This window comes from Gossypium hirsutum, chromosome A11 (assembly GCF_007990345.1).
Source record: "Gossypium hirsutum isolate 1008001.06 chromosome A11, Gossypium_hirsutum_v2.1, whole genome shotgun sequence".
Taxonomy (NCBI): Eukaryota; Viridiplantae; Streptophyta; class Magnoliopsida; order Malvales; family Malvaceae; genus Gossypium; species Gossypium hirsutum.
Window position 1 is genome coordinate 12,016,446 of NC_053434.1, and position 25,654 is coordinate 12,042,099.

General features: G+C 35.1%; 2 protein-coding genes and 1 long non-coding RNA gene across 5 annotated transcripts; all 3 read right to left on the minus strand.

The window, feature by feature from the left end:
• Window positions 1–275: 275 nt before the first annotated feature.
• On the minus strand, window positions 276–2,352 carry LOC107922975 (uncharacterized). Of its 3 annotated transcripts, none has more exons than XR_001691484.2 (3): window positions 1,807–2,176; window positions 1,156–1,701; window positions 276–1,080 (listed from the first exon to the last, which is right to left on the minus strand). It is a non-coding gene; the product is annotated as an uncharacterized lncRNA (long non-coding RNA). The 3 variants fall into 3 exon arrangements; XR_001691485.2 differs by having other exon boundaries at window positions 1,156–1,594; window positions 1,807–2,173; XR_001691483.2 differs by having other exon boundaries at window positions 1,156–2,352.
• Window positions 2,353–6,713: 4,361 nt separating this feature from the next.
• LOC107924126 (dnaJ protein ERDJ3B) lies at window positions 6,714–11,325 on the minus strand. The gene is made up of 11 exons (XM_016854428.2): window positions 11,148–11,325; window positions 10,762–10,870; window positions 10,528–10,676; window positions 10,289–10,418; window positions 9,497–9,608; window positions 8,543–8,659; window positions 8,293–8,379; window positions 7,660–7,719; window positions 7,403–7,480; window positions 7,254–7,325; window positions 6,714–7,158 (listed from the first exon to the last, which is right to left on the minus strand). Exons 2-11 carry the CDS (start codon window positions 10,830–10,832, stop codon window positions 7,000–7,002), a joined length of 1,035 nt encoding a protein of 344 aa, XP_016709917.2. The 5' UTR covers window positions 10,833–10,870; window positions 11,148–11,325; the 3' UTR covers window positions 6,714–6,999.
• Window positions 11,326–19,174: 7,849 nt separating this feature from the next.
• LOC107924125 (dnaJ protein ERDJ3B) lies at window positions 19,175–23,997 on the minus strand. The gene is made up of 10 exons (XM_016854427.2): window positions 23,399–23,997; window positions 23,165–23,313; window positions 22,924–23,053; window positions 22,076–22,187; window positions 21,055–21,171; window positions 20,806–20,892; window positions 20,172–20,231; window positions 19,915–19,992; window positions 19,766–19,837; window positions 19,175–19,670 (listed from the first exon to the last, which is right to left on the minus strand). The coding sequence occupies exons 1-10, from the start codon at window positions 23,467–23,469 to the stop codon at window positions 19,512–19,514; spliced, it is 1,035 nt and encodes a 344-aa protein (XP_016709916.1). The 5' UTR covers window positions 23,470–23,997; the 3' UTR covers window positions 19,175–19,511.
• Window positions 23,998–25,654: the final 1,657 nt, after the last annotated feature.

Here is a 25,654-nt window from a genome sequence, read left to right on the forward strand (position 1 = left end):
AGGGGTACGAAGCTCGACAAACTTAGAGAAATACCTTGGTCTCCCCAGTGTGGTTGGTAGGAAGAAAAAAGAGTCCTTTCAAAATCTCAAAGCGAAAGTTCAATCAAGAATTGACGGGTGGAGTATTAGACTTTTATCATAAAGAGGAAAGGAAGTTTCTATAAAAGCAGTGCTTCAAGCTATCCCAACGTATGCTATGTCGTGTTTCCTTCTTCCAGCTTCTCTTTGTAAAGAATTAGAAAGCAGTTTTGCTAAACTTTGGTGGCAAGAAAACATAGGGCAAAAGAGGAATTCATTGGTGTCAATGGAAAATTTTGTCTTTGTAAAGAAGAGGGTGGAATGGGATTTCGAAGTATGGAAAAATTTAATATCGCTTTGCTTGCAAAACAAGGTTAGCGAATTCTAAATAATCCGGATTCTTTAGTAGCACGAGTTCTCAGAGGAAAATATTTCCCGAATGATAGTTTTTTAAAGGTGCAGTTGAGGAATAATGTTTCATACATATGGAAAAGTATATGGGCCGCTCGGAGTACTGTTGAAAAAGGATTATGTTGGAAGGTAGGCAGGGGTTTGGATATTTCAGTACTTAATGATATGTAGGTACCAGAGTTGCAAAAACATCATATTAACGTCTTTAGTTAATAATGTGAGTGATTTGAAAGTTGCTGAGCTGAATGAGATGAATAGCAGATCATGGAAAAAAGAGATGATAGAAGCTACCTTTCCAGAGGAAGTTGCAGAGAAGATCCTTCGGACACCGTTGGCAAAGGAACCTTATAAAGATTTTAGGGCCTAGATTTTAGGGCCTAGAGTGGTGAACCATCGGGAGAGTTTACAGTGCGCAGCGCCTATAAACTATTACAGAACACGGAAGAGGAACCTAGAGCTTACGCTTTGCAAAACGACTATAAGGAATTCTACAAAAAGCTATGGAGTACAGATATACCCTAGAAGATAAAAATTACAATGTGGAAAATTTCAAAAAACTACTTAGCTACAAGGGTCAATATGCATCAACGAAGAGTTTCAAATATCACAGAATGCCCTTGATGTGGAAGAGGATTAGAAAGTATGGATCACCTGTTCAGGGAATGTTTAGTTTCAGTAACAGTATAGAAAGAGTTATCATATCAGTATGTGCTACAAGAAACGAACCTGTAATTCGCACAGTGGCTCATCTGGATGTTTTCGCAGAGTTCTCCATCTTAGAGTAAGGTTGTTTGCTGTGTATTATGGGCAATTTGGGGTGACAGAAATAACAGGATCCATAAGAAAACCATCAAATCTGGAAAAAAAATTGCAGGTTTTGTACAAAATTACATCTTAGAGTTAAGTGCGATAGAACAAAGAAGGATAGAACAGGGTAAGGTTATTAGAAAATAGAAGCCTCCACTTGAAAAGATCGTGAAGATTAACTTTGATACAGCTTTTGATGCAAGATTTTGGCAATCGACAGTGGGATTAGTGGCCAGAAACAGTGAGGGCAGGGTTCTGGTTTCATGCTCGGAGATTCATGAACACGTTGCATCGGCTTTTGCTGCCGAGGCCCTCGCATGTCGCACAACAGTTCGACTCGGTATTAACATGCAATGGACTTCAGATATCATTGAGGGTGATTCATTAGCGATAATAAAGAAGTGCAAGACGGATAGCATAGATAAATCACAGGTAGGGGTTTATATCTATGACATTCAGAGGTCACTGGCAATCCCCATAAATTTCAGATTTGATTTCATCCCACGAACAACAAATGAATTAGCACATAGTATAGCTACAGAATCGATGAAGGAAAAGAAAGAGTTTTACCTAATAGGACGGGTCCCTAAATTCGCTGAAAAACAAGTTGACAAGAAGATGGTGCGAGAATCGGACTGAACGCGAAGGGAAGATGAGACCCTGGAGAGCATTGTAATGGAAATGAAAGAGCAGGGTAAACACAGCTCTCTGTGGAAATATGGAAAGGGTTTTGTGGAAAGGATGAGGAAAATGTAAAACTGAAGGAAAATGTAAATTGGAGAGAAGAGAATAGCAATCAACAGCTTCAGTGGAAGAGCTCTCATTGGAAATCTGGAAACGTCATGAAGAAGAAAAAGCAGTGACAAGACGGGACGAGCAACAGATAGTTTTTTTTGATTGGGCAATGAAACGGTGGTTTTTTATTTCGGTTCTAGAATATGCTATTGTGTTTTAGGAGTCAAAGTATAAGGACTTAGTTTTAGGAATATTATGCTGTGGTTTTATTAGGCCTTTTTTCAATTCTTTTCTTATAGGATTAGAAAGGTCCAATGAGTTTTGTTCTGGGCCTGTTGTCTTTTATTTTGTTACTTTAGGTTACGGTAGTACTTTGGTATATTATAATAAAGCCCAATCGAAAGATGAATTTAAAAAAAAAATTATCTAATCATTTTGGATAAATTTTCAAAAAAAAAAATCTAAATATAATTTTTTTTCCTTTTGGATAAATATTCAAAATTCGTAAATCTAATTTAATTTTTTTCTTATTTTTTATTTTAGATTAAATTTAAAAAATATCTATATGATCTTTTACCTTCTTGAAAAATTCTTTGAACAACTCTTTTATCTTTAGTTTTATCTAGAAAATGAATATTAGAATTTTTAAAAAAAATTAAATAATGGACCAAATTACAAAAGTGAAGTAAAAAAAATCATTTGTATTGCATTTTGAGTTTTGTATGTGAAATAAATTTAGCTCACATTTGAACTTTCAATTAGTGGAGGGCGTGTAAAATAATTTAGTATATACATTTGCTTTTAGAAACTTTTAAACCACAATTAAGTAGATGATTTTTTTTTAATTTTGTATATATTACATTGTATTATATGGCTCTTAGTGACATAATTAGGGGCTGGTAAGGGTCTCGGTCCTTTTAAAATAGAAAAATTTTTATTTAGGCCCTTTAAAAATTTTAAAATTTTAAATTGGTAAATGTAAAATTACATTTTGGCCCCTAAAATGATAAAAATTTGATTTAATCCTTTAAAAATTATACAAATATAAGCTATTCAAATGGTAAAATTGCATTTTTACTATAGTAAAAATTACAATTTAATTTCGGCCCCCTAAAAAATATTTATGGTTTCGCCCCTGATGGCACCTTGCAAATTAAGTGTTTCATTGTATAAGTGTCATGGGCCAAAGTGCAAAGCCCGTAACTGGACCATTTAACCTATGAGAACAAGCCCGATTCAAAGAATTATTGAAGAAACCTATCTATTTGAAGCCTGGGTGGCCCAATGATGCATATATGGAAAATTAGACTACATTGGTAAATAGGGAAAATAATCTTAGAAGATTAAGTAGAATAATATCTGATAAGATTAGATTTAATTTGATTGTGTAAATCTTGTAAATCATTTGACTGTAGGGATACGCTTCATATCGTCCGTTGATGTAATTCAATCTATATCGTCGATTTTGGAGGAGCTCAACTATAAAAAGAGAGCCTCCCCTCAGTTGTAAATCACTCATTATTTTGTATTCTTTGAGAGTGAATACTAAATTGAGAGCATTTACTTAAACACATCTCAGCATTGTTTTTTGTGGCTATTTTGTTCTTTTGAGCATTCTTTTGGCGTTGTGTTGCTTCCGCTTTATCAATGATGCATTGGAGGAATTCTGCGAGAATCCTCACTTTGTGAAAGTTAGACTGACTTAAGCGCGTTTGAAACAAAAGAATCGCCTAAGGCTGCACGAGTTGCGAGACTAAAGGTCTATCCCCGTGATAGTTGGTATCCGAGCTTTGGTTACAATGGCACCGTAGAGATGTCGAAAGAAATTTCCAATCAGAATGAGTCAAGGGAAACTGCAAATAAGTCAAAAAAATAATCTTATTAAAAGATATGTTGTTGGCTGTAGAGGAATGAGTGGTTAATCTTGAGGAGTCCATGGGGGACGTGAAGGAGACACTCAATGTGGTCGAGGGACACACAGACGACTTGAAGGAGCAACTCATGGACTTTGTGATAATGTATCTCAATTCTAATGTGGAAAGGGTGCAAGAGTTGCTCAATTCCACTAAGAACAAGCTGATAGAGAGGAATGATGCTCTTGAGGCCATGGTGATAACTTTGAAAGAGGAAACAATGGCCACGACTAGGGCCTTGAACACAAGAATAGAGGAGCTCGAGAGAGAGCTTGCCTTGTGTCGAGTAGTCGTGGATAGAGGAGTGTCGAGTGCAACACTCAATTGTGAGGTATATGTCCCGAAGCCAAAAAAGTTTCAGGGGACAACGTTTGCATGTGACGTGAACAACATTTTGTGGAGGATGGAGCAATACTTTCGTGCCAAAGGCATTATGAATGATGCTATTAAAGTGAATATTGCTACCATATTTCTTACTAATTTTTCGCTTTTATGGTGGATGAATAGGTCCACAAGTGAAAGGCTTAGTGAGATTGGGACTTGGAAAGAGTTCCAGCATGAGTTGAAAGACCAGTTTTACTCAAAATATGTCGAGGAGGAAGCTTGGGAAAAATTATGATAGCTTACGCAATGAGGCACAGTTGGAGAATATGTTCGAGAGTTCAGGGAACTTATGCTCCAAATTTCAAATGTGAACAAAAATGAGGCGTTTCTTGCCTTCAATAATGGGTTAAAGCCGTGGGTCGGACAGGAATTGGAACGTGGAGGTGTCCAAGAGCTGTAGAAAGCAATGACGGTAGTTGAGTCTATAATCAAGCTGAATCTAGGGAAAAACAAGTTTGAGCTTTTTGAGCTCGAAAAAATGAGCATAGGTAGGGTAAACGATTAGGAAGATAATGACAATAACGAGAATGGTGTAATGGGAAACCACAAGTTAGGAAGAGGAAATCCAACAACCTGAAGAAAAAAAAGAGCAAGATGATATGCTTTCTTTGTGACAATTCACATATGTTGGAGAGATGCCCGAAGAGATACACACTTTTTTATAATGACAAGCTGGAAAGTAAGGTCGAGAGTCTTGGTTTGAGCATAAGGGGTGTCGAAGCTAAGAAGGTCAAAGAGAGTGAGAAGAAGCCAATGGAGTGCTTCTTGTGCTATGGTCCGCATAGGTTACGGAACTGTCCAAAGAAGTCTACCGTCGAAGGGGATGATGGGTCAGATCGAGTGCCTATGAGACTTAGTTCGATCATGAGAAAAGTTGAAGCCAAGAGGGCATAGAGGAACAAAAAGAAGCGAGTGAAATGTTTCTTGTGTTGTGATCTACATGAGTTGCGAAACTATCTAGAGTAATCAAAGTTAAACATAGTTAAGAGAAAAGATGCGACCAAGCTTGTTGAGTCATCAAAGGGGCTTCCACCCAAGGAAGAGGTGAATTGTGCATCGAACTTGGGGGAAAAAAAGTAGCCATGCAAACATTAAAGCTAGTTCCAATGAAGCTTAATACTGGGAAAGCAACGAAGCTTGCTGAGTCATCGGAAAGGCTTCCACCCAAAAAAGAGGTGAGTTGTTTATCAGACTTAAGGGAAAAAGTAACAACGCAAACTTTGAAGCTAAGATCAATAAGGCTCATTTCTATTGAATCATTGGAAGAGCTAACACCTATAGGAAAGGTGGGTTGTGCATCAGACTTTGGGAAAGTGGTGATGCAAACTAGATAGTCGAGCCGAGTAAATGCTGTGAGTGAAGTAAATATTGAATACTATGGTAATGTTTTACATTTTGACTTACAATTGGATTAGAAAGAACGTAGGAGCCTTTTCAAAGTTCTAAAGCAAGGAATTCAATGGGCTATGGGCATTCGAAGCCTAGTTGTGTGGATCAAAAGGATCTCCATCGAGGCAAGTCAAAATGTGAGCAAGTGAGAGCGAGGGCTTCTTGCGAACGAGATGTACCAACGAGTGAACGGATCAAGCTAAAAGGCGACAAAAACTGAGTTGAAGGTTTTGAGGGGAGGGACAACCCGATAGTGAGACTAGTCGGGAATGAGCCAACGCGTCGAGAGAGTTCCGAGGCGAATCAAGTCAGTGTTGTTTCGAATGTGCAACAAGGGCGTTGCAAGAATGGATGAAGGAGAATGTCACGGGCCAAAGTGCAAAGTCTATGACCATTGCACAAAATGCATCTCATGGAGGTCTATCGGTTAAGTAGGGATCATTTGACTCATAAAAGCTAACCCGATTCAAAGGACTGTTGAAAAAGCATGTCTATTTGAAGCCAGGTGGTCCAATGATGCAAATATGAAAATTTGGGCTACCTTGTTAAATAGGGAAACTAATATTAGAATATTGAGTAGAATAATATCTGATAAGATTAGATTAGATTTCATCTCATTCATCGATGTAATTCAATCTATACCGTCGTTTTGGGAGAACTCAACTATAAATAAAGAACCCCCTCTTAATTGTAAATCACCCATTGTTTTATATTCTTTGAGAGTGAATACAAAATTGAGAGCATTTACTTAACACCTTTTTGTGCATTATTTTCTGTGGCTATTGTGTTCTTTTAAGCATTTTTTGACTTTGTGTTACTCTCACTATAAAAATTGGTGCATTAAAAGAATTCTACGAGAATACTCACTTTGTAAAAATTAAGCTGACTTAAGCGCGTTTGAAATGATGTAATCACTTAAGGCGGCACAGCTTACAAAACTAAATATCTAGCCCTGTGACACAAGTACGTAATTAAGTTTTTCTATATAAAACACGCAAACCAGGAATGAGTTTTTTGTCAATATTTTTATGCAGATTTCAGAAGAATACATCGTAATTGATTCCATTATTCACTCCCCATTTCATGCGATTTTGTGAAACACAAAAAATAAACAGAAACAAGACAAGTTATGCTAAGCAATATATATATATATCGCCCAAGCCTAAAGGAATATTGTGCTAACAAACGCCTCCAAAAAAAATACATTTTGTTAATGAGGGAGGGAATTGGTAAGAATATTTTCAAACACTAGATTTCCTATTTTCTACGTATCCTCATCGAATGTTACAGTGGGAATATAGCTTAAAACCCAAGCAGCCAAAAAAAATGGGATGTTCTAATCCTAGCCAAGAATTGACTTGATTTTCGCCTTCTGATCCTCCGCAAGTGATGTGGGGAACAAAACCTCATAGGTGACAAAGAGGTCTCCTTTCTTGTTGCTAAAATGCAATGGCATTCCTTCTCCTTTGAACTTTCTCACCTCCTTTGGCTTGGTAATACCCTAAGTATGCAATACACAATTATTTCTTATTTTGGATCATTTTGTTGATCGCGGACAACATAAAATCAAATCTACATGGGTCATGTTATGCTTACCTTAGAGCCAATCTCCACTAAATGGTCATCAAGGTGTTTAATGGTCTTATCAAAACCAACAAGAGCTTGAACCTAGAGCAAATAATGACAATAAAATTAGTTGATAGTTTTCTAACAAAATGTAGATATAGATGGAGAAATCGTCTTACAAGTGTTATGGTGACGGTGGTGTGCAAGTCATTGCCTTCCCTCCTGAATCGGTCATGGGGTGCTGTATGAATACGGAACTACAGAAAATGCAAGTCTTATGTGAGCAAGAACGAGCAAGTTCCAATATACTAACTAAAGGCAGCAAATGATTCTGGAGACAGGAATCTACCGGCCTTGCCCAATGGCCAGCAAGTAGCACAATTAACTGATCTATTTAGAAGGACTGGAAAATTTTCATCAATGGTTAAAGACTAACCTTCAAATCTCCAGGTTCTCCATCTATAATATGCTCACCATCTTCATAAAAGACCACCTCCTGTAGAACACACAGGAAACACATTATTCAAAATTTAAAAACAGTACCACGCACTAGATGAAAATACAACTATTATACTCCTAGCAATAGTGTGATAAAACTACAATATGACGGAAAGTACAAAATCCCATAATTGTAGTTGGACAGGTAATTAAGATGAAATTGTCAAATGAATGAATCTGCACCAAAACAAAGAACTCTATTTAAACATGGCATTAAGAATCCTTAGAGATTTTACTAAATTACATTCCTTTGTCTGTTTCTTTGCCCCCACATTGGATTAATGATGAACAGGAAAGCATGTCAAAACAAGTCGGAACACCCTGATACATGATTAATCATTCTGCTGTTGTTATAATTGTCATTTCTAATAGATCAAAGCACCCAGAATAATTTTGATAATTCAAGAAACAAACTATTCATATCACAGAACAGCTTGTCCACTATCACATTCCCCAAGTTTAAAACACGACAATATTTTTTAACATTAATTAGGAAAAACAGGACAACAGTCTCAACAAGCATACGAAGGAAAATATTACAAATTAAAGAAAAATAATTTTAAAAACCTACTTGTCCATCTTGCATTCCTTTCTCAATATCAACTGTGACAAAGTATCCCTCTCGTTCATATTTCACATTTTGGCACTGCTCGCAGACCTGAGAAAAGAGAATTGGAGACTAGTAGTAATAAATGCCTGATAATAGCAACATCGGACATGACACTTTTGACAGTGTAAAAAGGCCAAGGAAACAGATAAAATACATAACAGTATTAAACATAAATATCAATCAAAAAGAAAAAAAGACAAAGCCACAGTACCTGTTCAGTCATCTGTTGGAACATCCCTGGACCAATTTGCTTATGATAGACCTCATTTCTGCAGTTACAGCGGCGTTTACCTGGAGCTGGTTTTAAGATGTTTTTCTCCCTCCAAACCTGGTGAATTTAAGATAAATGTTACGTTTTTTTTTTATTTATAAAATAAGAATACTGACAGGGAAGGTTATAGGCAAAGGGAAGAGAAAGGCAAACACCAAGCTGCTAACTCCTTCGATTTCCCCCACAAAGGCTCAAGTTAAGGACAAGAAAAAAAAATGTACATCCTATCTACATCATCTTTATTTCAGGATAATCAATGTAAAATTCATTGATCTCCAAGCGTTCCAAGAAATAGAACATTCAGAACAGAGTACAAATTTGTCAAGTACAAAGGACTAGGTCCAAAGATGGCCAAGCAACTTTATCTTACACTTTTGGCAGTCGCCCTAAGGAGGCTGAAGAGAAGATATATTTTAATAATCTAGCTCCTAGCTAAGACAGGTCAGGACATTACATGGCTTGATATGCATTATACCATACCCCATGATGCCTTATAGCTGATAAACATTAAAACTCCAAAGAGAGAATCTAGCCTTGTCATTTGCAAAGGGTCCACAAAAAATACTAGATAGCTTAAGTACCTATGACGCTTGCATGTACAAGTTTAATTATTATTAGATGGATATGATATTTAGACTACTAATACATTGAGAAAGCGATAACTGTAGTTGCATACACTATTCTGCTCACAAACCAGCTTCTCGAGCCTAGAAGGTAATACAAGTACAAAACATTCATAAGTTCAAAACCCTTTACAGAGACTAACAATTCAGCTATGACGTTAAATAAGGTACTAGCCATGCACAAAAATCTTCGGTTCCACAGAAGTCAAGATGACCAAACACAGTCCAACTACCGATTTGGAAATTTTAGTAGAGCACATAAAACTCTCACCTTAAGAGTACCTCCCATGTACAAATCTTCTAGTGTTGCATCCAATTCAACAATTACATCATCGCCCTTCACAATTTTCTCTTCCTCTTCTACCGACCCTCCGCCAAAAAACCTGAAGAAAACACCATCTTGTCAACATTAAAATTGAATTTAGCATAAATTATATAAAAGTAAACAATTCCTCAAAATTGATGGATAACGACGTTTAAACTAAGTGGATGTAGGGCTAGGTAGATGGTTTTCAAAAGTTGAAATCATTCTTGACATCTGTTACATTTTATTGTTGATTTCATATATTCTCAACTTAACACGTAAGCATATGTAAAGGCTCGCAAAAACCCAAAGGGGCAAGACATTAAGAAGACCAGAGTTCAAACCTAGCGTAACTCATCCTCCCCAAAATTGTAATGTACAAAAAATAAAGGTTCTGAAATCTAACATCAATTATAGACAACCTGAATTTGGGAAACATTAGCATGCCTAAGATAAACCTAAGCTACATTAATTGGCTTCTAAACTGTGGTACAATGTCGGCACACCATTTATAATAGCATTCAACTACTACTAAATAGCTGTCAAGATAATTAATACTCGGTTTAGGAACATGAATTTGGATTTCATTTATACGTAAATGGAAAAAGTGAAAAGCATAAAAACATGGATTTAGCTAATTAAAAAATATTTTAAGAATTCGAAATTCACTGGTCGGCATCTTAACAAATTCATAGATTTAATAAACATTCATGAAACGCTACATAAAGGAAATGCAATATAAACATTCAAATATCTTACGAGCTGAAAATGTCCTGAATGTTGACCCCCATTCCTCCTCTGCCTCCGCTGGCAGCATGCTGCTTCAGGCCCTCCTCACCATACCTATCATATATGCCCCTCTTTTCGCTATCCGACAACACCTCGTAAGCTAATCATTGTCAAAGCAATTAATCGTTTAAAGAAGAAAATTCAACCAAATCTATCACTCAACTTATTTTTCAAAAATGATAATAATAAAGAACAAGTTTTTTTTATACCGTTGTTAATGTCAGCAAATCGCTTATTGGCCTCTTCATTGCCGGGGTTCTTATCAGGATGGTACTTCAATGCCAGCTTTCTATACGCTCTTTTGATCTGCTCATCGGATGCTCCTTTCGGCACTTGCAATATGTCGTAATAACTCTTCCTGCAGCAAAAACATCACAAAGTTCCACGAACATATATAAACGCATTTTTCGAGAGAGAGAGAGACGGGAGAGATTGAGGCATACCCTGCAATGGCGACGATCGCGAGAGACAAAGCGAACAGCAGAAAAAGTAGCTTCGATCGTGGAAACGCCATGGATTTGAGATCAGGAGAGAAATTGGATCTCTCCAGAACTTAAGAAATGTTTACAAATTTTTTATCAGATCTTCAATTCCAACAACAAAAATAAAAAAGGTTGATATTTCGAGAGAGAATAGGTGAAGGATTCTTAAGCTTTGGCGCTGCTTTTATAATTTAATTTCTCTAATGGATCGTGTTTTTTTTATTTTTCAGTTGGAGTACTTGAAATTCGAAACTGGGAATTGTTGTTTAAAACATTTAAACAAAACCAAAGCAACAGCATACACGAAAGGGAAACGAAGCGAAGGTTGAGGCATCAAACGACTTGACCTTGGGGACTAAACTTTTGCGACGTGTTCTCGAGAAAACTGACCAATGAGCGTAAGCTTCTTGTTGTTTTCTCCAATAGCGTATTGACACGTGATGGATTCGCCGTCTTCCTGGGTCCTATATCTGTTTTCCTGGATGATGTAAAATTTATTGATTTACACAGCACTTTAAAATCATATATATAAGGTCTAAAAAGTTTTTCCTACCTCACATAACTTATAAAATGGTGATTTGTTGCGGATGTAGATCAGATGGGCCAAAAATAAATATTCTTTTGGAGCTGCTTCGAGACATAAAATAAATGGGCCAAAATAAATATTTTTTTCTCAGAAAAACACCAATGCCAATATATCCGCTGAGATTTGTAGTATATTGGGCTTCAGTATGACTAATGATTTGGGATTCTATTTGGATATGCCGTTGTTTCATCGATGAGTTACAACAAATACTTTTAAGTTTATTGTTGAGAAGGTTCGAAGAAAATTGGATAGTTGGGATGCCAAGTTGCTCTCAATGGCAGGTCGAGTCACTCTGGCAAGGTTAATTTTGTTATCAATACCCAATTATTTCATGCAATCTTTAAGATACTTATTTCTATTTGCAAAGAGGTTGCAAAGATTGCTCAGGGATCCATTTGGAGGAGATCCATGGTTAGTCAAAAGCCATCTTTAGTTAAATGGTCTGACTGTTGTCAACCACTTTCTAATGGAGGTCTTGGTCTCAGTAGCCTTACGGATCAAAATGATTATGTTCGTCTCAAATTGGGGTTTAATTTCCTTTCCAATAAACAAGCCTTATGGGTTCGTTTCCTACGAGCTAAATATAAGATAGTTGATGATTTCCCGGTAGAGATTTTGAGGAATCGTTGATCTTTTCTTTGGATATCACTTGCAAAGATTTGGCCTCTTGTGCGCCAATGTGTTGGCTGGTCAGTGGGTGATGATAATCATATAAAGTTTTGGATTGATAAGTAGGTCGCTGGGTTTGGTCCTCTAATTAATTATTGCCATAATGTTTCGCTAATTGATGAATCCATTTCTCTTAGGGAGATGGTGTTGGTGAATGGTGATTGAGATTGGCAGTATCTAAGAAGTTTCTTAGATGTTAATATTCTCTCCAACATTACAGGCATTCCGACTAAGGGTGTGCAAAATTCGGGTAAAATCGAAAAAATTCAGTTAACCAACCGAATTCGGTTAATCAATCTGTTAACTGACCGAATTCGGTTAATTGGTCGGTTAACCGAATTAATTCGGTCGGGGGTCAGTTAATAATTTTTTGAGTTTTCAGTTAACGGTTAATTCGTTTCGAAACCGATCGGTTAACCAAATTTTTTCAGTTTAATCAAAAAAATAATAAATAAAATTATAATATATAATAGCCCACTATTCACTTAAATCCAATCCAACATAAACCCAAATACCTAATCTAATAGATATTAATCCAAGTACCCAACCCAATCATAAAAATTACAAATAATTTAATAAATAAAAATAAAAATAAAAAATATATAATTTTATACAAATAATTCGGTTAATTCGGTTAATTTGCGTAATTCGAGTAATTCGGTTAATTCGATTAATTTGGTTAATTTTATACTTATTTTAACCAAAAATAAAATATATATATACAATTTTCGGTTAATTCGGTTAACCGACTGAATTAACCGAAAAAATTTCGGTTCGGTTAATTTTTTTGAAAAAATTACGATTCTATTAATGGTTAAAAATTTTGAAGGGTCGGTTAATTCAGTTAATGTTATTTCAGGTCGGTTAACCGACTGAACACCCCTAATTCCGACTCCAAACCATCATGTTGGACTCGATACTATGATATCACAATATTCTTCTAATGGGAGCTTCTCAGTCAAATCTACCTAAAAGTTTCTCAGAAAGGACGGCTTAAATCCTCAAGAAGAGAGCTGGAAACTCATATGGTCTTTTCCAGGGCCTCAACTCGTATGGTATCAATACAACATAGGGGTATCGATACCTAAGCCTATGTATTGATATCAATACAACATAGGGGTATCGATACCTAAGCCTATGTATTGATACATTAGTGCTAGTACTAATACTTTGGGCCATGTTCTGCATATAAATGATCCAAAATGAATTTTTACTGAAAAGTTTCACTTGATTTTAAGTTGTACATTGAAAATATGTTAAGAACATGTTTGTAGGGTTAAAAATATGATCGAAAAAGGGTTCAGATAATTGAATTTAGCCAAGATTACCCTAGCATTCAAATGTGACATTCCTATATTCAACTTAATAGTTGAATCAAGTATAGGGGTGTTACAATTGGCCTCACATGGTGATCGTGTCCCAGCGTGCATGCGTCGAGGCTTAGAAATAGGCAATTACATATGGAAATATGTGCGGTGTCTACCAGTGTACAAATCAAATTGTAATATAGTTTTGTTTTTACAATGAAACACTTCGAAAGTATTCCTAGAACAGTATCCAAAGGAGGTTTGTTAAAACTAAATTGACAGCAAGAATAAACAAACTAACTAGGTCTAAATACTACTCGCATCTAGGTCATATTATGACAAAATAAAAAGAAGATGGTTTGCAGAATAAAGTAACAACAAAATACCAAAATCTTAATCAATTAAAGCAGACAGAAGGGTGACTCACTTCAATGTTCATGGTTAACTTAGATATAGGGTTTTTCGCTAATTAGCTAACAACTAACCTAATTACCTTTCGGCCTATAACTAGATTAATTGATTGACTTAATTTACTTATTTTTCAACCTAATAAATTAAACCGAGTTAGTAGACTATCCTTTCGGCCTCATGTACCTAAGTGACTTCCCAGAGTCGTTAATTCAAAGGTTTTATCCAATTAACTTAAGCCAACTAACTAGATGTGAAACCCTTAACCCAAGCTAACCAATCTCACTTCAAATCATCAACCTTTCCATGGTTTAGTTCCGAGGCATTCTAGATGAAAACTCTCCTATCAATTTATTAAACATTTAATTACACATAATAATAAAAGAGAAGAGAGAAGGAATGCTCAAAATCCGAATATCGTGTAACATCTCGAAATAGGGCCTAAACGAAATAGTGGTTACGAAACCACAAATTCGAGGTATAAAAATTTATTTTATTATTATTTTGAGGTTCATGATATGATTGCATGATTGTGTGAAAATTTCGTGATGAAATTCTATGCATAAAGTGCTTAAGTTGAGATTAGGGACTAAATCGAATAATTTGTAAAACTTGCATTCTAGAAGTTTTTAGTATGAAATTGCTTTGGAATATTAATTAGGAGGGTTTAAATAACAATTTGACCAATTTCTAAGTTCATGGACAAAATAGGACATGGATGGAATTTTTGAAAGTTTAATAAGGAAGGGCATTTTGGTCATTTGGATATTAAATGAAATAAAAAGGGAAAAATAACACAAAATTCATCATCTTCTTCATTAGCACGAAATTTCAAGGGTTCTCCATAGCTAGGGTTTGTTTCAAGCTTTCAAGCTCCATAGTAAGTGATTCCAAGCCCCATTTTTAATGTTCTTTACGTTTTCGGAGTCCCGGTAGCTCGATAAAGCTTATGCTAGCAATAATTTAAGTTAGGGTTCATATTTGGAAAAATACCCATAGGTGAAAAGTGTTTATTTTGATGTTTTATGATAGAATATGAGGTTTTAAATTATGTTAGACAACTTGTGCTACTCGGTTTTAAGTGAAAACGAGTAAAATGGATTAATCGGTAAAAATACCTAATAGTCATAAGTACATGTTAGAGTGTGAATTTGATGTTGTTATAGAAGGGAAAAATGATCAGCATATCATAAAACATAAGAAAATAGGATGAAGTTTAAATTACGAGCCTTGGGGCAAAAGTGCAAATATGTGAAAGTTTAGGGGCAAAAATGTAATTTTTCCAAAGTTTGGGTCAAGGACTGTGTTGATAAATGTGAATATTAAATAAGTTAAATTTGCTATTATAGATCAAGAAGAGCGAAATTCGGGAGTAGATCGGGGAATAGAAAAAGTAAAGGACTAAATTGTAAAGTTTAGTCACATTTTGTATCGAGGTAAGTTTACAGTAAATAAATGCAATATTCTTTTATTTTACATTATTATTGTCAATTTCCAGCATTTATATACTTATTTTTTTGAGAATATTTAAAGTCAAATTAAAGGCGAAGTGACAGAGAAAAAGCATTAGGAAGCCTCGTTTGAACCTTAGGAATGTTAGGATATTGGGGTTGACAGGACAGGATAGAGCAAAAATGAGCATGTAAGTCCATATCAGTTATATGGCTTTGGAGACAGGAATGAGCCATGTAAGCCCATATTATATATATATGGCATTGAAGACAGGAATAATTCATGTAAGTCCATGTCGAAGACATGGCATTGGCAAGATATTGATAGACAGGAAAGACCCTAGTATCCTTAGTATTCCGAGTGGTTCAACAGGTCATTGTACACGTTAAATTACAGTGAATTATCAGCAAAAGGGAAGGTAGATTATATTTATGAATAGTGAAAGGTCAGGTAAGAAAGAAGGTAAGTGAGTAAAGAAGAAGGTAGAAAATGAGAAGTAAAGAAAGTTTATGAGGCTAGGTGACATTATGAATAATTATTCATTATGTTGAATGTTGTAATTTATTTTCTTGTAAGCTTACTAAGCCTAGTGCTTACTCTCTTTATTTTCTTTTTTTTTATAGTTTTTATCAAGCCACTCAGGGATCGAAGGAAACGTCGGAGACCCGATCACACTATCGAAGAAATCACATAGGTATAGTTAGACGTTTCGTTTTGTGTATGGCATGTATAGGAACTTGATTTCTTTTGATATGATATGATCAATGAATGATGTGTAAATACTTGCTAGTGATTAGCTAATAGAGTGGCTGATGATATACATGTTTAATAGTATGTATGATTAAGTAGTAACTATCACATGAAAACTAAGAAAAATGTGAAAGTAACTTAAAAACAGATTCAAGTATCAGAAATAACTAGATTTTGAAAAATCACAAGAAATTTTAGAGACATGGGTTGATGGTGAATAATATATGAAATTAAAGCTCGTTGTGTCTATTTTCATATGGAATAAGCAAAACAAGTAAAGGTTTTGTATTTTATAGGGTATCTGAGTTTTGGTGAAATAGGGCCAGAGCGATTTCTGGATCCCCTGTTCCAACTTTATAAATTCACCATAAATTTTAAAAAAATAATTAGGTGGTGTACTTTATATGGTTAGAATCCTTATTGAATCTAGTTTTAATAAAAACAAACGGTATAGTCATATGATTTTTGTACAGAGAGAAAAGTGGTTCGTAGTAAGTAGAGGCCAGTGCAGTCGAATTCTGAAACAGAGGTAACTTTAACTAATAAACTGTACTAATTGGCTAAGTAAAAAATTCTAGAAAAAAATGGTATATAGATATATGAGTCTAGTTTCTGGAAAAATTTACGGATCTTAATTTTGAGTTTTGAAACTCGAGAAATGAATTTTTAAGCAACCATGACGCAGAAAAACAGTTTATTCCGAAAATTAAAATAAGTGGTTTAGAGTTGTTTAAAAGGTAAGATAAGTTTAGTAACACCTCAAGCTTGACTCCAGTGACGGTTTCGGGCGTGGGGGTGTTACATATCGTTAATTGCAGCTTGAATCGTGAACCCTCGATCGATGTTGATTGTTGATAATGATAAAGAGAAAATAACAACGAAACTAATATTGAAATTGAAATAACTATTTAACAATTGAAAAGAAATTGAAAATAAAACTAAACCCTAACTAAGAATAGAAATCTAAAGTCTAATTTCTGAATTGAACCCTCTAATTAGGTTCTAAGAACTAATATTTATAGTGTTTATTTTAGATGACCAAATTAGGTTAATTACAAGTTGTGTAATAGGTTAATTATGATTGTGCCGACAAAAAAAAACCCTGGCATTCGAATGGGCCTCGTCGAATCAATGTTGCGACTTTTATGGTAGTCTGCTCCCTCTCTAGACTCGAAGTTGGATGTTGTGACTTTGGCTTGTGGATGTCGTGACATCGTCTCCCGTAGATTACCACTTGGATTTGAAATTCTACTAATTGTTGAGGCTTGCTTCGTTGTTGCAACATTCCTTTTAAATGTTGTGACCTCTAGGGCAATCCACTGACTCATTAGCCAAAAATATTGTCTTGCAGACTTAATCATTATGTTAGTTCCTCCTTAGGTCCGGATTGGCCTAATAGGTCATAAAACAACACTAAAAACTCATTTTATTAAACTTAAATTCAAAACTAACTGATTTTAAAAACATACTAAAAATATATAAAATCACTTGAATACAAGCTCATTAAGTGTTAAAAAAAAAGCTTAATTTGCCAGAACAGATCACATAGGTGATGATGTTGAGACCTATGTGAAAACTTGTCTAGTGTGTCAACAAGACAAGTTAGAGTTGAAATCGTCAACCACTTTTTTGCAGCCTTTACTCATTCCAGAATGTCCATGGGAGAGTATATCCATGGATTTTATTATTAGTTTGCTTAAATTTGATGGGTTTGCGAGTATTATTGTCGTGGTTGACAGATTTTCCAAGTATGGAGCATTCATTCCAACAAGCAATGAGTGCCCTACTAAGGAGGCAGCTCGTTTGTTCCTTGGACATGTGGTAAAATATTAGGGAGTGCCACAGTCTATAGTTAGTGATCAAAATGGACGGTTCATGAGTCAAATCTGGAAAGAGTTGTTCAAGTTGAAGGGATTAGACTTGAACTTTTCCATTAGCATGCATTCGCAAACTGATGGGCAAATTGTGAGAGTAAATGTTTTATTAGAGACTTATCTTTGACATTATGTGAGTGTCACACAGTCGGATTGGCCAAAGTTGTTTGATGTGACATAATTTTCTTATAACTTGTAGCAGAGTGGGGCCACGAATCAGAGTCCGTTTAAGATAGTGACAGGGGTAAAAACTACTCATACTTAACGTTGTTGTGACCCGTTATGCAGGACCAAATCAAAAAACTTATTGATTTGCTAAAGATTGGCAATAGTAGAATGACTTAGCCAAAGCTTAACTACATAAGGCAAGTAAGCACAAAAAGAAATGGGCCGATCAAAATCGCAAAGATATGCAATTTCAAGTTGGTGACTTAGTCCTTGCTAAATTACACTTGATTTTGTGTCACATTAGCTTACACAAAGGGTTTGTACGACGATACGAGGGATCTTTTAGAGTTTTAAAGAGGGTAGGTAAGGTGGCCTACAAACTAAAGTGGCCAGCAAAACTCAAGGTTTATCTGTTGTTCTATGTCAGTATGCTTAAGTCTTTCAATGAGGACCAGCAGAATCCCATTTGAGGTAAGTCCAAATGAGCGCTAATGGGTTAGAGGCCTCCTATGATCGTGATATTGAGTGTATCATGGCAGACAAAGTGATCCAACAGAAGTACTACAGACTAATGCATGAAAACCTAGTTCAATGGAGGGGACTTCTTGATAATGAGGCTAATTAGGAACTTGCCGAGGCTTTATGGTAGTTCTAAGAGAAGATAGATCAATTTCATTTCAAGGATGCGACAAGGTGTCGAGAGAAAAAATGGAGTAGAATTCACGACCATGAAAAAGGAGCTCGTAAGTGATGCACACATTTAACACCCTTCATGTTCCCTTAAAGTCATTTGACTCAACAAGACTAACCCATTATTTGAAAGGGACGCAAGACTCATTTAGTTAAATTTTAGTTAAAATTTAAACACTAATAAATTGCATTTTTGCCTTTTTGAATTGCTTTCGCTTTATCTCGATGCTTTAAAAATTTTTCAAAAAAATTCTCAGTAAAAAAATCAGCTAAAACCACTGCCAAAACTTGCTACTATGTAGCCATCCCATTAGACATGCATATATTTAATCTCCCAATTCCTCATATAACACTTGTAATATTGCGTCCCAACGATCAAGTCTTACCTTCACCTTTCAATTGAAAGAATACTCAATTCATACGTAGTTGGGATAGTTGAAGATTTCATCCGAAGACAGGCGAAGGAAGAATTGATTCCAGTACCAACTCACTACCCATTTCATCACTATACTGTGCAACATAGAAACGACTCAAATTATGCTAACAAAAAAACCATCCTCTGATCCTATAGGAATAATGTGCTAAACAAACCTCTCCAAAGTGCTGGATACATCAACGCATTAGAGACCAAATACATTTCTTTCCAGCATTTTTCAGACACCGCAAAGGTAATTTGTTAATGAGGGAGGGAATTGGTAAGAAAATTTTCAAACACCAGATTTCCTATTTTCTATGTATTCTCATCAAATGTAACAATGGGAATCTAGCTTATAACCCAAGCAGCCAAAAAAAAGGGATTTTCTAATCCTAGCCAAGAATTGACTTGATTTTCGCCTTCTGATCCTCCGCAAGTGATGTGGGGAACAAAACCTCATAGGTGACAAAGAGGTCTCCTTTCTTGTTGCTAAAATGCAATGGCATTCCTTCTCCTTTGAACTTTCTCACCTCCTTTGGCTTGGTAATACCCTAAGTATGCAATACACAATTATTTCTTATTTTGGATCATTTTGTTGATCGCGGACAACATAAAATCAAATCTACATGGGTCATGTTATGCTTACCTTAGAGCCAATCTCCACTAAATGGTCATCAAGGTGTTTAATGGTCTTATCAAAACCAACAAGAGCTTGAACCTAGAGCAAATAATGACAATAAAATTAGTTGATAGTTTTCTAACAAAATGTAGATATAGATGGAGAAATCGTCTTACAAGTGTTATGGTGACGGTGGTGTGCAAGTCATTGCCTTCCCTCCTGAATCGGTCATGGGGTGCTGTATGAATACGGAACTACAGAAAATGCAAGTCTTATGTGAGCAAGAACGAGCAAGTTCCAATATACTAACTAAAGGCAGCAAATGATTCTGGAGACAGGAATCTACCGGCCTTGCCCAATGGCCAGCAAGTAGCACAATTAACTGATCTATTTAGAAGGACTGGAAAATTTTCATCAATGGTTAAAGACTAACCTTCAAATCTCCAGGTTCTCCATCTATAATAGGCTCACCATCTTCATAAAAGACCACCTCCTGTAGAACACACAGGAAACACATTATTCAAAATTTAAAAACAGTACCACGCACTAGATGAAAATACAACTATTATACTCCTAGCAATTGTGTGATAAAACTACAATATGACGGAAAGTACAAAATCCCATAATTGTAGTTGGACAGGTAATTAAGATGAAATTGTCAAATGAATGAATCTGCACCAAAACAAAGAACTCTATTTAAACATGGCATTAAGAATCCTTAAGGTTTTACTAAATTACATTCCTTTGTCTGTTTCTTTGCCCCCACACCTTGGATTAATGATGAACAAGAAAGCATGTCAAAACAAGTCGGAAAACCCTGATACATGATTAATCATTCTGATGTTGTTATAATTGTCATTTTTAATAGATCAAAGCACACAGAATAATTTTGATAATCCAAGAAACAAACTTTTCATATCACAGAACAGCTTGTCCACTATCACATTCCCAAAGTTTTAAACACGACTATAATTTTTAACATTAATTAAGAAAAACAAGACAACAGTCCCAACAAGCAAACCAAGGAAAATATTACAAATTAAAGAAAAATAATCTTAAAAACCTACTTGTCCATCTTGCATTCCTTTCTCAATATCAACTGTGACAAAGTATCCCTCTCGTTCATATTTCACATTTTGGCACTGCTCGCAAACCTGAGAAAAGAGAATTGGAGACTAGTAATAAATGCCTGATCATAGCAACATCGGACATAACAATTTTGACAGTGTAAAAAGGCTGAGGAAACAAGTAAAATACATAACAGTATGAAACATAAATATCAATGAAAAAGAAAAAAAAACACAAAGCCATAGTACCTGTTCAGTCATCTGTTGGAACATCCCTGGACCAATTTGCTTATGATAGACCTCATTTCTGCAGTTACAGTGGCGTTTACCTGGAGCTGGTTTTAAGATGTTTTTCTCCCTCCAAACCTGGTGAATTTGAGATAAATGTTACCTTTATATATATATATATAATAAGAAAACTGACAAGAAAGGTTAGGCAAAGAGAACAGAAAGGCAAACAACAAGCTACTTACTCCTTCGATTTTCCCCACAAAGGCTCAAGTTAAGGACAAGAAGAAAAAAGGTACACCTTATCTACATCATCTTTATTTCAGGATAATAGATGTAAAATTCATTGATCTCCAAGCTTTGCAAGAAATAGAAAATTCGGAACAAAATACAAATTTGTCAAGTATAAATGAACAGCTCCAAAGACAGCCTAACAACTTTATTTTACACTTTTGACAGTCGCCTAAGGAGGCTGAAGAGAATCTAGCTCCTAGACAGGTCAGAACATTACATGGCTTGATAAACATTACACCATACCCTATGATTCCCTATAGCTGATAAACATTAAAGCTCCAAAGAAATAATTTAGCCTTGTCATTTGCAAAGGGTCCACAAAAAATACAAGATAGCTTAAGTACTTATGACACTTACAAGTACAAGTTTAAATATTATTAGATGGATATGATATTTAGACTACTAATACATTAAAAAATACAAGATAGCTTAAGTACTTATGACGCTTACATGTACAAGTTTAATTATTATTACATGGATATGAAATTTAGACTACTAATACATTGAGAAAGCAATAAGTGTACTCGCATTCACTATTCTTCTCACAAGCCAGCTACTCAAGTCTAGAAGGTAATATAAGTACATAACATGCAAATGTTTAAAACCCTTTACAGAAACTAACAAATCAGTTAAGACATTAAATAAGGTACTAGCCATGCACAAAAATATTGGGTTCCACAAGTCAAGATGACAAAACACAGTCTAACTACCGATTTGGAAATTTTAGTAGAGCACAAAATATTCTCACCTTAAGAGTACCTCCCATGTACAAATCTTCAAGTGTTGCATCCAATTCAACAATTACATCATCGCCCTTCACAATTCTCTCTTCCTCTTCTACCGAGCCTCCACCAAAAAACCTGAAGAAAACACCATCTTGTCAACACTAAAATTGAATTTAGCATAATATATATAAAAGTAAACAACTCCTCAAAATTGATGGATAACCACGTTTAAACGAAGTGAATGTAGAGCTAGGTAGATGGTTTTCAAAAGTTGAAACCATTCTTGACATCTGTTAAATTTTATTGTTGATTTCATATATCATCAACTTAACAAGTAAACACAAGTAAAGGTTCGCAACAACCCAAAGGAGCAAGAAATTAAGAAGCTCCATGTTGACACTCAAGACCAGAGTTAAAACCTAGCGTAACTCATCCTCCCCAAAATTGTAATGTACAAAAAATAAAGGTTCTGAAATCTAACATCAATTATAAACAACCTGAATTTGGGAAACATTAGCATGCCTAAGATAAACCTAAGCTACATTAATTGGCTTCTAAACTGTGGTACAATGTCGGCACACCATTTATAATAGCATTTCAACTACTACTAAATAGCTGTCAAGATAATCAAACAAAACTACAACTAAATAGCTAACAAGATAATTAATACTCGGTTTAGGAACATGAATTTGGATTTCATTTATATGTAAATGGAAAAAATGAAAAGCATAAAAACATGGATTTAGCAAATTAAAAAATATTTTAAGAATTCGAAATTCACTGGTCGGCATCTTAACAAATTCATAGATTTAATAAACATTCATGAAACGCTACATAAAGGAAATGGAATATAAACATTCAAATATCTTACGAGCTGAAAATGTCCTGAATATTGACCCCCATTCCTCCTCTGCTTCCGCTGGCAGCATGCTGCTTCAGGCCCTCCTCACCATACCTATCATATATGCCCCTCTTTTCGCTATCCGACAACACCTCGTAAGCTAATCATTGTCAAAGCAATTAATCGTTTAAAGAAGAAAATTCAATCAAATCTATCACTCAACTTATTTTTCAAAAATTATAATAATAAAGAACAAGTTTTTTTTTTTTACCGTTGTTAATGTCAGCAAATCGCTTACTGGCCTCTTCATTGCCGGGGTTCTTATCAGGATGGTACTTCAATGCCAGCTTTCTATACGCTCTTTTGATCTGCTCATCGGATGCTCCTTTCGGCACTTGCAATATGTCGTAATAACTCTTCCTGCAGCAAAAACACCACAAAGTTCCACGAACATATATAAACGCATTTTTCAAGAGAGAGAGAGACGGGAGAGATTGAGGCATACCCTGCAATGGCGACGATCGCGAAAGACAAAGCGAACAGCTGAAAAAGTAACTTCGATCGTGGAAGCGCCATGGATTTGAGATCAGGAGAGAAATTGGATCTCTCCAGAACTTAAGAAATGTTTACAATTTTTTTATCGGATCTTCAATTTCAACAACAGAAATAAAAAAGGTTGATATTTCGAGAGAGAATAGGTGATGGGTTCCTAAGCTTTGGCGCTGCTTTTATAATTTAATTTCTCAAATGGATCGTGTGCTTTTTTTCTTTTTTTTTTTTTCAGTTGGAGTACTTGGAAATCGAAACTGGGAATCGTTGTTTAAAACATTTAAACAAAACCAAAGCAACAGCAAACACGAAAGGAAAACGAAGCGAAGCTTGAGGCATCAAACGACTTGACTTTGGGGATTAATCTTTTGCGACGTGTTCTCGAGAAAACTGGCCAATGAAGTTAAGCTACCTGTTGTTTTCTCCAATAGCGTATTGACAGGTGGATGGATTCTCCAATATCTCTTTTCCTGGAAAATGTAAATTTGATTGACTTAGGAACCAATTTAAAATTATTATTATCATTCGTACGCCCCGCGGAGTTTATGGAAACGAAGTCGTCACGTTTTGGTTTCTGAAGAAAAGAATTGAATAAATTTTGGTTATGTACTTTTAGAAACCTCTATCGTATAGTAGGCTTCGAGTGGTTAGGCCCAAAATATATTGGATTTTCGAATACTCCCAATTTAGTAACCAACCCATCAGCCAGTTTCTTTACTCAAATCTCTTAACGAATGGGTTATTGTGTAACATGAATAATGCACATTATTTGTTTATTGACTTGGTTGAGTGGGATCCATTTTTTCGGTACCAGCAAAGGAGCAAAATTGTTTTCTTGCGAGGAAAATTTTCTGCTAAAGGGCATGTTTTGGCCGAAGGATTCAAAGAGGAAACACAAATGGATTCACTAGGGCCACACAATGGCGTGGCTGCGTGCTGGATTCTGCCAATTGTTTTGTGGATTAAAATTAATACTGACGATATGGTTAACCCGTTTCGAGCATAGCCTCCTCTGGAGACTGGAGGTGTGATGAGAAACGGTAAGGGCAAGTGTATGTTTGCGGTGGAGCTTTGGGCAATCAAAGACGACCTCCAACTAGCTTGGCAGCAAGGATTCGAAAAGAATATTGTAAAGAGTGACAGTCTTGAGGCTATTAATCTACTTAATGAAGCCATAAAGTCAGTGGCAAATCAGAGTCTTATTGAGACATACATCAAGATCTTTGTATGAGAACATGGGAAGTACATTTTCGACAAACGATTAGAGAAGCTAACCAAGCAGCTAATCAAATAGCAAGACTTCAAGGAGGAATGGACCCAGCTTTGCATCAGTTTTGCAGACCAAATTCCACCATTAAAAGACCTTTTCTCAAGGATAGTGCGGGACACCTTTACGCTAGGTAATTGCGCATAGTAATGCCTGGCTATTTTTGTTTATTTTTACCCTCTTGTAACCAAAAAAAAAAATCTAAAATAAACCCACCGAAAAAGATTTACTAACTTTAAGATTTTTTATTCTAAGTGTTATCATTTGTGATTTTTTTTTTATATTCATTTTGATTTATATCAAATACCTTCGTATTATTAGTTCAATATTACATTGTAATGTTAATCACATTAAAAAAAATAGTGCATTGTAATGTTTCATTTTAAATATAATTATTCGAACTGAATTGCTTATAATTGTAATTATATTTTTTCTAAATATAAATAAAATTAATTTCTACTATTAATTTATGTACTATACATAAGTTAAAGATTTAATCTCTATACGTAAGTTGTGCATTTTGAAATTTTAGTTTTAGCTCAAATAATAGCAATTAAATATGTTATGTCAAATTCTGCGATTAGTATTTTACTATTTATAAATTGTGGATGTAGTTTTTATTCTCCAATTTAATCATCTTTTTAGTCTTTATATTTTTGGAATTTTGAAATTTTAGTCATGCATCAAATGGTAATCATTAAATTTATCAACTAAAATGAAGTTCTTTGTAGAGTATCATTTGAAAACAACAAGATGAGATGACATTAGAGATGTGATATATATTTTTCAAATAAGATTTTGAAAGTAACAAAATTTAATCGAACAAATTTAATTGTTATAGATTAGTCAAAAATAAAAATTTTAACTTCAAAAAATACATTATTAAAAATGACCAAATTAAAGTGCAAATACTAAATCGACAACTAACTTACTAAGAAACTAATG

Bases quoted from the DNA above. Each gene is read 5' to 3' on its own strand.
- LOC107924126 (XM_016854428.2), bottom strand. From the start codon at position 10,832: ATGGCGTTTCCACGATCGAAGCTACTTTTTCTGCTGTTCGCTTTGTCT. The intron at 8,380-8,542 runs GTACTGTGGCTT...CTCTTTTCTCAG, and splicing joins TCCAACAGATGACTGAACAG to GTCTGCGAGCAGTGCCAAAA. The intron at 7,481-7,659 runs GTTAGTCTTTAA...CATTTTCTGTAG, and splicing joins GAGAACCTGGAGATTTGAAG to TTCCGTATTCATACAGCACC.
- LOC107924125 (XM_016854427.2), bottom strand. From the start codon at position 23,469: ATGGCGCTTCCACGATCGAAGTTACTTTTTCAGCTGTTCGCTTTGTCT. The intron at 19,838-19,914 runs GTAAGACGATTT...TATTTGCTCTAG, and splicing joins CCACCGTCACCATAACACTT to GTTCAAGCTCTTGTTGGTTT. The intron at 19,671-19,765 runs GTAAGCATAACA...TTGCATACTTAG, and splicing joins TAGTGGAGATTGGCTCTAAG to GGTATTACCAAGCCAAAGGA.